The sequence below is a fragment of the Ursus maritimus genome, unplaced genomic scaffold (assembly GCF_017311325.1).
Source record: "Ursus maritimus isolate PB19 unplaced genomic scaffold, ASM1731132v1 scaffold_4, whole genome shotgun sequence".
NCBI lineage: Eukaryota > Metazoa > Chordata > Mammalia > Carnivora > Ursidae > Ursus > Ursus maritimus.
In genome coordinates, this window is record NW_024426552.1 from 70,239,494 (window position 1) to 70,251,292 (window position 11,799).

The following is an 11,799-nucleotide window of genomic DNA, read 5'->3' on the forward strand; positions in this document are numbered from 1 at the left end:
ATAGGAAGGTGAACTAAGAATCTTCACGTGCCTTTCGGTTCTGGTAGCCTGTGATTCCAGGAGGGAACCCTCTCGTCCTGGTCCTGCCACTACTAGCCTGTGACTTTGGGAACATTTCTGTCCAGCAGAGCTAGAGGCCTGACTTGCTAGCAAGAGATCCTGATGAGGGCCAGCTGTGAGTCCTGGTGGTGAGGAGTGCCCTAGGGAAATGGCCGTCTACAGCTTCACAGTGGCCCTCCTGCTCCCAGCAGGCTATGTTGTCCCCAGTTTGATACCACCGGGCAGGGGTTCCCCTAAAGAACTGGAGAGTTTGGGCCCATCTCCCAGAACTTCAGCTCAAGGCAGGACCTAGAGACACTGTTCTTGCTCTGAAATCAGCCCCACATCACCCAGAACTGTGCCCTGGTCACCTCACAGGACCTGGGGTGGATGGAACACTGGGCCACAGAGCAATGCTCTTCACTCCTGGCCTTTCCTTGCAAAGGACTGGAAAACAGGGTCCCTTCCAAGTTAAACAAGAGCTAATTGGTCCTGGGACACAAGCATGGGCATAAAGGGAGCAGTGTTTCCTGATGCCAGCCTTCACTGATTAGACAGCATCCAGACAGCATGCTTTCTCCGGGAAAAGGCCCAGCCTTGCTTGTTCATTAGTGACTTTGTTCTTGACTCTGATGAACACTCAAGGGGTGAGCCACGGGGAGAAGTGCCACACATGACACTGTCCTTAGGAACCTCAGAAAATGGAGCCCTCTTTGCCTGAGAACCAACAGCTTGAACTCAGCCTGAGTCAGCACGGGCTTCCAGAACCTTCTTAGGGAGACTGATGCAGAATGCCCAGGCTCATTGTGTGTTTCCATCCTTGCTTCTCAACCCTCTCAGAAGTGAAAGTGGAAAACTCTGAGCCTTAGGAGCTGAGAAAGACCAACCCAGGAGAAAATCATGGAAAGATAGGGAAGCATGGGGTGATGGGAGGAGAAAGGGTTATTCATGACAACATGCGTTCTTTCCTGGGTTCTCTGGCCAGGCTCTCTAGTTGAGAGACTTGTTGGAGTGACCTTGGCAATGATCATAAGGGAAAGACTTGGAGGAAATGACTTTGCTTTTCAAAATGATTTAAAATACATTTTTCCATAAAGATGGGTCTTTTTCATGAAAAAGTGCACTCGTTTTTAATAGTATTTTTTATGAGTATTAGTTAGATCACACTCAATAGAACAAATTTGGGAAATTCATTGCCCATACCTGGAAGAATATACTTGAAAGTTCTCAATTTGTATTTTCCCAACAAGCCTAGTTGATTTCTGGAAAGACTCAGTATTTACAATGGACCATCTGCATGAGGGCTTGTTTCTCATTTGAAGTTATTTCTGAAGAGGAAGAAATCTTGTCCCCTCCAATGTGTGTCTCCAGGTGACAGTGGAGGACAGAGACAAGCCTCTGCAGAGGCCCGAGTCCAGATGATGAGTCAGGACAACGTGGCAGACTGTGGGCTTGGAGCTTAATCGGAGAAACTTCTGGAAGCTCCAGGACTCGGAACCAGATACCTGCAGTCATACAGAGGTTCTTGCAGCCTCAGCACATACCACTGGCAGTGCCCTGTGAATATTTATCATCAGCCCCAGACCCTGTGAGGAAGGCGAGGGTCTGGGGCCCTCTCTGACCCCCCTCAGAGAGGCTCTTGGGTCCGACCCCCTCTCAGTGAAGCACCAGCAGCTTCTGCCTCACCTGCCAGCCAGGTCTCCAGAGCCCGTGGCCTTGGGGATGTCCGCCCACCTCAGAAATAAGATTGAAATCCAAGTGCTGCTCCCAGGAAACTTAGCCCATGAAATCGGAGACTAAGATGAAAGGGGGTTTAGCCATCAGAGCCCTCAAGTTTGCGTCGGGCCTGCCCCTGATGCGCCGGGGACCTCTATTCTGTCCCTGCTAGAATGCGGGCAGGGACGTCCCTGCACCGCCCAGGAGCCGAGGTGGGGAATGTAAGAGGAGCCTGCGACCCTCGCTGTGCTGCAGCCAATGAGGAACCGGCCGGACCACCTTGTTCGGCCCGTTCACGTGGGATCAGGGCCCCCACGCATGAGCTCCAGTCCCTCCACATCTCTGTGACTGGCTCTGCATCCCACGGCCGGTGTGGTGCCTCCCCACAAACCAGCTGACACGGAGGCCAGGGAAACCCACCGCCCCAAGAGCTCTCCTGGTCTGCATTCATTTTGGAGTGGTAGGCATGCTTTAAACAAGGGCACCCTGGAAATAATTTAGAGAATCACCGGTTCATTCTCAGGCTGCTTTTCTGCTTCAGCAGACATCCCGGGCAGCTTGCATTTCTAATTTCCTGTCCCTCCTTCGCCTCTCCTTACAAATCGTAATGTGCTGATGTCCCAGACCTGGTTCTCCGTGGCTTTGTTATAAAATGCCGCTCTGTGCCCATAGCAGTGACAGTGGCAGTGCCAGGCATGAGTTTCCCGAAGAGCCACCTGGGTTCTGGTCTCCACCTTGAAGGATGTTTGTTTTTCTCTCTCTGCCTCTGGCCCCGCTCTCCTGAGCCCAGCAAGTTCGGTACCAGGTCAGTCTGGTAGAGACAGGGAAGCTCCGTGGGGCTTCTCTGCTGCCCGCGGTGAGGCTACCGCAGGTGCCCCACTCCCCAGCTTGCTCCAGAGTAGAGACCGTGCTGCACCTTTGAAAACCTCTGCGCACCCTCTCGTGGTCCCCCGCTCCTCACCGGGCCAGAGAGATGTCCCCCTGGGGGCTTGAGCACTCGGTGCAGCGGCTCACTTTCCATCTGCAGCTTTGTGTCCTGTGACACCGGAGGCTACGTAGCCTGAGCCACACGACCTTTCTGTCATTCCTTGTCAAGTAATTTCATGTTCTCAAGGCCCTGCCCGCCATCTGGGGGCCATGCGAGGTGCTGAGGACGCAGAGGCGGCGGCGGCCCCGGGGAGGCCTCACAGATCCGGGAGGGCAGACTTGACCTCCAGCCTGCACCGTGTTCGCCCTCCGCTGGCCCTCTGCGAAGGGGAGAGGTGAGACCTGGGGGAAGAACAGAAGGAGGTTGATGGCCTCGTGGTGTCCAGGACCTCCGCAGGCCTGTCTACTACAGATGTCTCCTTTCCCGGGCCTCCCCTCCCTGGTGAATGCTTCTCTTCTCTCCCTGAAGGCTGAACCTTGCCTCGGCAGTGGAGCACCCCCCCTCCTGGTTGGAGGGTCCCTCCTCTCCCATGCTGTGGTGGCCCAGATTCATTTGGTAGAATTTTAACGGCTTCCAGCCGGGACCTGAAGGTAGCCATTTGGAAGAAATCTGGTGAAATGGACGAAGTTGCCAGACCGCATTCCTGCACCCCTGTGATCCCATCACTGCAGGCTTTTGTGGCTAGAAGGGCTCCAGCATCTTCGTTTGCTCTGGAAGCTTATTTTTGCCAAGGTTGTTATCACCAAGCAGGCGCCAGAGCTCTGTTCCATTCACAGTCCAATTATGGCAAAATTCAAACAATACACCTGTTATTCCACTTGTAAGAATGTCCAAAGGGAATGCTTTTCCCCTCACCAGGATCAGCCTCTCGGTGCCCTTTGTGATATGCAAGACCTCAAGGAAGGTCTCCCCAGTTCCCCAGACACAGAGCCGTGTGTGGGAACTGGGAAATGGATCTCGGTGGCCGCTGTGGGCTGGGTCTCTGGTGGTCTTTCCCCTGCACCGGTCACTTCACCACGCAGATCCTGCCCTGTGACTGGCTGGGGGAGCGACCTCTGGGAGGCTTAGGGGGTGGCATTTCCAGGCAGGGGGCAGACTTGGCTTGTCCTGATGTATCCCCCATCCTGAGAACTCTTGAGAGAAGGGGTGGAGCCGGTAAAAATAGGTGGGATGTAGTGGGATGTGGGGTACGCTCCTGCCCCTTGCCCGCAACAAAGGGACTGCCACCTCCCCTCCTTCCTGCAGGCCACAGGCTCCCCTGCTGTGACTGCATGTCTGGGGACATGGAGCCCAGGCCCCTCTCTGCGTCCTGCAGCTGCCCAGCCCTACAGCGTTCGCGGGAACTTGCGTGGGAACTTAAGGAGGTTAGAGAACAGAGTGGCCGGTGCTCTAACCATGTCACCCACAACGAGGTTTCTGGATCTGTCTCCCCTTCTCCAAATGGAAGCATTTGGAGAGAGGACCTGGAAGGGTCCCTCTGGCTCTAACACCCCATGCACTACAGATCTAGATCAGATTTCTTTTTTTTTTCTTTAAGATTGTATTTATTTATTTGACAGAGAGAGAGACAGTCAGCGAGAGAGGGAACACAAGCAGGGGGAGTGGGAGAGGAAGAAGCAGGCTCCCAGGGGAGTAGGGAGCCCGATGTGGAGCTCTATCCCAGGACCCTGGGATCACGCCCTGAGCCGAAGGCAGACACTTAATGACTGAGCCACCCAGGCGCCCCTAGATCAGATTTCTAAATCTGCGTTGAGAGAAATTGAAATTGAGGAGACATTCCCTCTAAAATAGCCAGAATTCTACCTGGCTGTTCCCCAGCTGCTTTTCACCCTAATGCATGTGGGTGGACCCTGAGCTGTGTTTCAAGCCTCCAGCCCCTGTCTGGCCTTTCAGAAGTGCTAGGCTGGGGCCTTAATGAATGAAGGTTGTTCTAAAGCAGAAACCAATTTTATTTTCAGCCTGCATTTAGCTTTCTAGCTCTGTACCAGATCACTGCTCAGAAGCACTTCCCCCACTTCTTTCCTCTCCTTTTCAAGATCACAAAGACAAGGGGATAGAAAGTTCTGCCTGGATTGTTGCCATCTTAAAAAGTGGACTCTGGAGCCAGATGCCTGGGTTTCGTCCCTGGTTCTGCAGCCATTTACTCCCTAGTTGTGTGACGTCGGGTAAGCTGCAGAACCTCTCTGTGCATCATTTTCCTCTGCTGGGAAGTGACAGACCGTCCCAGAGAGCATCCGTCTTTAGGGGATGGTGGGGAGGAAATAGGCTGACTTTGTGCAGTGCCTGCTGCTTGCTGAGTCCTATACAAACGTTAGCAATGACGTCACCCTGAAGGAGCAGAGGATGGTGGGAAGGCTGTGAGGCTTGCTGTGAGGAGGAGGTCTGAGTCCAGCTGTGCCACTTGCTAGTGGTGTGATGCTGATTCTGAACCTAAGAACCTCCCAGCTCTCAGAGCTGTAAAACTGCAGTGAAAATGGCATCTCTCTCCAGGCTGGTTGTGAAGACCCAGGAAACTAGGGCCGGCAGCCTGTTTCACCCACACAAACCAGGTTAAATCTGCTCTCTTTCCCCCTCCCAGGCACACGTTCTGGCAGTTCCGCCACGAGAATCCCAAGACCCGGGTTGGGGGCCCTCCCCCCGAGGGGCTCCCCGGCTTCAACAGCGGGGTGATGCTGCTGAACCTGGAGGCCATGCGCCAGTCCGCCCTGTACAGCCGCCTGCTGGAGCCGGGGCAGGTGCGGCAGCTGGCCGACAAGTACCGCTTCCGCGGCCACCTGGGGGACCAGGACTTCTTCACCATGATCGGCATGGAGCACCCCGAGCTCTTCCACGTGCTGGACTGCACCTGGAACCGGCAGCTCTGCACCTGGTGGAGGGACCACGGCTACAGTGACGTCTTTGAGGCTTACTTCCGGTGCGAGGGCCACGTCAAGATCTACCACGGGAACTGCAACACCCCCATCCCGGACGTCTAGGTCCATCCCCGTCTGCCGGGCCCTCGGGTCTCCGGGGCCGGGGGAGGCCGAGGGGCACCCCTGTCGCCAGCCCCAGGCTGGAGTTTGAACCTCTGCAGGGATGTGCTCTGGGACGAGGGGCTGCCGCTGTCCCACCCGGCAGGTCCTTCTGAGGCCACCCGGTGAGGACTGGCCTGCACGTTGCTGGTGCTCGGGGCCTTTCTTCTCTGGGGGCTGGGCACCGTGAAGGGCAAACACATGGACATCTTCCAGTGGGCTCGGAAGCAGGTGCTTAAAGAGAAGAAAGGAAAGAAAATGGCGCTCTGTGCCCTCAGCCTCCAAAGAATGGAAACCTTTTTAAGAACTGGCCTTTCTTAGACCAAATATAAATTTATTTTAAATTGACAAGCTTCCCTTTTGCCAGAAAGAACAAACAGTATCGCTAGAGCTCCCAGTGTCTGGGTGGGAAGGTCACCACCGGCTCGGGGAGGGTCTGCAGGGCCAGCAGCGGCCCGCATGAGAAGCCGGGCTCATTACTGTAGCTTCCCCAGCTTCTGGCTCCCAGCCACATCCCAGACCCTCATTATCCCTCCTTCATCCCAGCCGGCTTCAGGTGACCAGACTGTGCTCGGAAATCAGATCCGCCATCAAAGAACAGCGCTCGGCCACCTCCAGGGACAGGCGATAGAGTCGTCTGGATGGGGAAGACGCATTCCAAAGAGGAGCCCAGCAGTTTCTGCGCATAACCGTGTGGCTCCGGAGGGGTGTCCCTCGTCGACTGATAAGCATTCCGTCTCTGTCTAAAAAATCATCCTGTGATTTTCTTACTGCATCGTATTAGACCCCGTTCCTTTGAAGAAATTAGGTTCTCCTCTGAATGAGTTCCCTTGTAAGATGCAGACAGGAAGCCCCTGGCGGTCCATTTTGTCTAGTCCAGGGGGCTCCTCGGGAAGCACTGTTGGTGGATTTTCATCTCCTTTGATCTCAATTTCATTCACTTTTCTATTTCTCTTCACCATGAGTGAGAATAGCTAATAAACAATCTTTGAGAACACAGTGATTACATTGTTTCTTCTCTGGTCACAGTTTACTGCTGCCGGAAGGTTCTGAATTCAGAGCCCCGCGCCCCTCCCCCAGCCACATGCTAGAGCTAATCGTGCTCCGGTGGGTCCTGCGGGTCTCTGCAGGCCGCGGGGGTGGAGCATGGTTGAGACGGGAACAGGGAGGGCCGCAGGGTCAGGGTCGTGTCGGGGTCACTAGAGAATCAGCTCCTGGAAGCAAGAACAGCCCGTCCCTTCTTAACCTTCCTTACCCCAGACGATCGGGTTACATCATCCCCTGACCAAATGGAGCACATCTGCCTCCTGACTGTGCTCCGACAGAACTGGTCTGTTCTCCTAGGTACTCGATCGCCTATTTATAGCTACTGGTTGCCGAATGCCTGCTGCGGTCCGAGCATCGTATTGGGGGGTTCACGTACACTATGGATAATGCTCGCGAAGACCTCACGAAGGTAATTCCAATCTTCAGGTTTATTGTAAGAAAATAACAAGAGGTGTGGGCAGAGAGTCATTATCACACCAGTTTTTTAAAATAGAAAACAACTGAGAGCCACTTAAAATGTTGACTAGGGGAGTGGATAAATTATGTCACATCCATATAAGAAAATAATTTGGGGGCGCCTGGGTAGCGCAGTCGTTAAAGCGTCTGCCTTCGGCTCAGGGTGTGATCCTGGCGTACCGGGATCGAGTCCCACATCAGGCTCCTCCGCTAGGAGCCTGCTTCTTCCTCTCCCACTCCCCCTGCTGTGTTCCCTCTCTCACTGGCTGTCTCTCTGTCACATAAATAAATAAAATCTTTAAAAAAAATAATAATAATTTGGGCATTAAAATCGTATTTCTCAAGAATATTTAATGCCTTGGGACATGCTTACAATGTGCTGCTAAGTAAAGAATGCAAAACGTAAGATTATCCATACAGTACGATCCTCACTTTATTTTTTAAATTATATATATTATATATGTCTGTATGTGTCTATGTAAAAAGAGACCTGTTCCGCTATATTTAATTAGTTCATCCTAAAAAACTGTATGTTTCTAACACCACATTAAAAACAATTATTTCAATGAGAGAAAGTGGGTAAAATGCTAGAGAATTTTAGACTCATAATAACAAAGGTATTTTTCCGACATTAATGTCAATAATCCAAGGGTTTCTGTAGCTCCGAGAGTCCTTTGTTATTGCAAAGAAAAAACTATGCCCTTGTTGATGAAAATGGGCAAAAGCCAAACCAGATCTCCTCATTCACCTTGGAGATCACCTACTCAGGAGCTCCCCCCTCCTCTGTCACCGATGGCCTTGGTGAACAGCAAAATAACACCAACAGCCCATCCAGCAAAGCCAATGGGTGCAACTGCTTGAAGCTCTTAGACGGCTGGTTCCTCACTGGAATCCTGTTATATGATCCATGCAGTGCAAGCATAACTAACTGCTGTGTTCCTTTGCCTGACGAAAACTTCCACTGCCGTGCTTGTGGCTATAGGCATGAGTAGAACAGAAGTCTGGAAAGAACGTTTCTGGGTACTCGAAGGATTAAGGTGCTTTCTATCTTCATCTGTATTTATTTCTATATTTCTGAATATGAACTACTTTTGTAATTAACAATAAATGCTATAAAATTGTAGCCACTGCCACCGCCCCCCCTCCCCCGCCGCCAGTTACAGGTAAGTATCGTCCTGGCTACTCTACAGCTCACGGTGGCCGTGGTTACCATCACCTGTAAGAAAACATGATCTCGGCTAGGTACGCTCTGGGTTTTCAACTTTCCCTATGGATGCCCTAGTTCTCTAAATAAAAGTGACCTAATAATAGCATCTCCAGCCTCTGCTTTCATTTCTGATTCTATCATCTTGTGTGTGTACACAAATGATAATGGCCTTTGGAAAGCTCGCGGGCTTGTCGAAGAGATTTATTCTTGTATGTGTGTCAAACCCAACTATGCATCCCTCCCGAGAGCATCTCCTCCAGCCCCAGAGCAGTGTGCGGGGTCCGTGGGCCTCCAGCTAGAGCGCAGTGGGGGTTTGTGGGCTAAGGGAGCACATTCACTGTGCCTCACAGCACCTGCTTTGACTAAGGGCAAACCTGGGTTCATTCTAAGACTTTCTGGCTGATCTCCACATGCAAGGCCCAGAGGTTTGGGTGCAGGTGGAGTTTGGAAGGGCAAGCAGACATTTCTGAGCAAGCAGGGTGGTAGAGAGGATCTCGCACTTAAGACAGAGGACTGCCTTTGAATCCATGGTCAGTGCTCACCACCCGGGCAGTCTTGGACAGCCAAAGTCACCTCTTTCCCCATTTCGAGACCACTGGTCATGAGAGCTCCCTCAAAGGAGCATTGTAGGAAGAAAGGAGATGTGTAAGGGCTTGGTAAGCAGAGAAAGAATGCATAGATGCAAACGCAAGAGGATTCTTAGAGTTGCTAGTTAAAATATTCTTTTTAAATAATAAATGACAACCATTTGGGGCACATTGAATGGGTTGGTGGCACCTCCCTCAGCCCAGTGGATGAGCAGACGCCCTCTTATAGGCAGGCTGATGTTCTGTGAGCCACCCACTCTGGAGAGGCCTGGTTATGTCCAGGAGGCCAGAAGTCGTGGGATAAACCCTTCCCTCCCTGGGCTCAGTTTCTGGATCTGTAAAAACAAGGGCAGAGGGGGTTGGACTAGATCTCCAAGCAGCCCCCCTGTGCCTGGCACACGTATTTGTATGCATCCGTGTTCACGCATGCGTGTGGCAGGGAGTCTACACCAAGCGCAAGACCTCCACACCTCCACTCATCATTCACCAGCTTGGAATTTACGACCATTCAGATGGAGACTTGCTCACAGCGTACGGTTAGCACACTTCCCCCCAGTCTGAACAGGCAAAGGGAGGGCTGCAAACTACGGGAGGTATTTCAATCCGGACGGACTCCATGCCATCCATGAGCCCCAGCCCCCTGCGTGTGGTCTCCCGATAGCAATGACAGCTGAAGCCTTGTCTTAGGTTTGGCTTATGTGACTGTCTCCCAAAGAGCCTCCTAGGCACAGCCACTTTGTAGATGGACCCAAGCCCCACGGGTCTCTGCCTGGGCAGCACTGAGCTGGAGACCCCAGCTGCGAAGGCCTGTGGAGCCGCCCCGCAGGACACATCGGATGGACGGACATTCGGCCGCCTCACTGAGCACCTTGCATTCTCAGAGCCCGAGGGCCCTTTCCACAACCGGGAGGCCAGCTGCCCTCCTCTCCCTTCCCTGACAGGTAGGGTCTGTTTTGCGTCCCTCCCCCGAACCCCACTCCCTGCCCCACAGGCCTGAGCAGGACCACGGCAGCACAGAGCCTGGGGTGTGTCTGGCCGCCTGTGGGGCTAGTGGCCTGACCTCCGTGACAAGGCCTTGCAGACAGCAGAGACCTGGGTGTCTGTGGAAAAAGCAAGACACTCCCACTCAACCCTCTTCCTTCCTCCTTGGCTCTGGGCAGCCTCCAGAACACGCAGAGAAGCCCCAGGCTCAGCTCGAGAGTCTCCACTGGTTTCTGTACTGACCTGTGGGCCCCTTGAGGGCAAGGACTGTGTCATCACCTCTGCCTGCCCCCCAGCACCCGCTCAGGTGCGACCCATAGGGTCCGCCGCCAGGTGGAGAGAGCCATGTTCCCCGGGGCCTGGGCTGGTCTGCTGTCCAGTGTGGACGGTGAGTGAAGCCAGAAGTTCTCAACATATCCCTTCCACCTTCCCTGCCATGCCATTCTCATCGTCATTTTGAACCTCGGGCACGGAGGGTGAGTTCATGACGCCCCTCAATGCATGACCCATTGCCACCATGGCTCGCTGGGAGGCCGCTCGTTTCATTTATGCCCATACATCGCCATATCCCACCCCATCCCCAACAGACAGTCGTTCTAATGTGCTTCCTGAGTGTCTTCTGTGTTCGTGCAAAATGGTGTTCTTATTTTGTGGACTTGTGTTTTAATTGGAAAAACTCAGTCTATTCTCTTGCTTTTTCTTTCTCATTCAGCACGAAGTTTCTCTAAGATCCACCCCCCTTATTGCGCGCACCCCCACTGCTGCCCGCTGCTCCGCGATGTGCTCTCAGCAGCTTGTCCACCTCGCCCGCATTGCCGGACCCCCATGTCACCTCCCGCCCACCTCCACCCTCCACCCCACGATCCTGCGACTTTATCCTATTCCTCGTGGACCTGGTAAGAGCTGCCTTGTGTGGTACATCCAAGAACGCTGCTGGATCCCACCGTTCTGCCTAAGTGGCGCCCACAGCACCCTCCCCGTTCTCGCCAGTACGAGCCCTCGCTTTCTCTGCGTGGCTGTGTTCATGTTCGCGTCTCTGTGTGGACACACACGTGGACCCGTGATCAATCGGAGTCCTCCAAAACATGAGGCCCGAGTCGGGGCTGCTCTCCACGAGTGGTATCACATTGACCTTGGCCAGCGGGGGCATGCCTGTGACCTGGGGAGAGTTCAGCCAGCTCCTGGCCTTGCCGCCCTCCCAGGACGGCTGTGAGCAGTAGACGAGATAAGCCATAGGAAAGTACTCCCAAGGCCCTAGACACCCTCCCTCCCTTGCACCTCAGCCTGTCCCCAGTCTCCAGTGCCGCACGGTACTGCCAGAAGCTTCGTGGTCAGCCTGAGTCCTGCTCGGGGGCCTGTCCTGCCATCTGGCACCACACGCAAGCTGCCCACGGGTAGACGCCTGTGCTCCTCTGTTAGGGTTAGCGCCTGGGGCCTCTGACTCGGAGCAGCCCCTGGCCTGGCCTTCGAGGGAGGCAGGGACCCCTTGGCCAGGGGCTGTGGGGCTGGAAGACGGGAAGAGGAAAGAGGAGTGCTAGGTCTGTGTCTAAAAGAGTTGTGAGGGAGGGTCTCGGAGCACGAGGGGCTGTCATGTTCAGGAGTGAGGGGATTTTGCGGAGAGCGTAATGTGGTGACGGTTGTGAATGGGGTCGCCTTTACTCTTTCTCAAGTAACACAAATACAGATTGACCTTGCTCTTTTATTTAGTCCCGACGACTGGGGTAGGTTTCACGGGATGCCACAAATGGCTGAGACTGGGTCACACGGGGCCCAGGGCTTCATTGCATAGACACCACGGTAATCCTACTGCCTCTTCAGTTGTCCGGC

At 53.7% G+C, this 11,799-nt stretch overlaps 1 protein-coding gene across 2 annotated transcripts in view; it reads left to right on the forward strand.

The window, feature by feature from the left end:
• Positions 1-6,693, forward strand: part of XXYLT1 (xyloside xylosyltransferase 1) — a 214,194-nt gene extending 207,501 nt beyond the window's left edge. For both annotated transcript variants that reach the window (XM_040621411.1, XM_008708341.2), the window contains exon 4: positions 5,262-6,693. In XM_040621411.1, coding sequence (XP_040477345.1) covers positions 5,262-5,658 — 397 coding nt within the window. In that variant the 3' untranslated portion in view covers positions 5,659-6,693. The remainder of the gene's footprint in view (positions 1-5,261) is intronic.
• Positions 6,694-11,799: the final 5,106 nt, after the last annotated feature.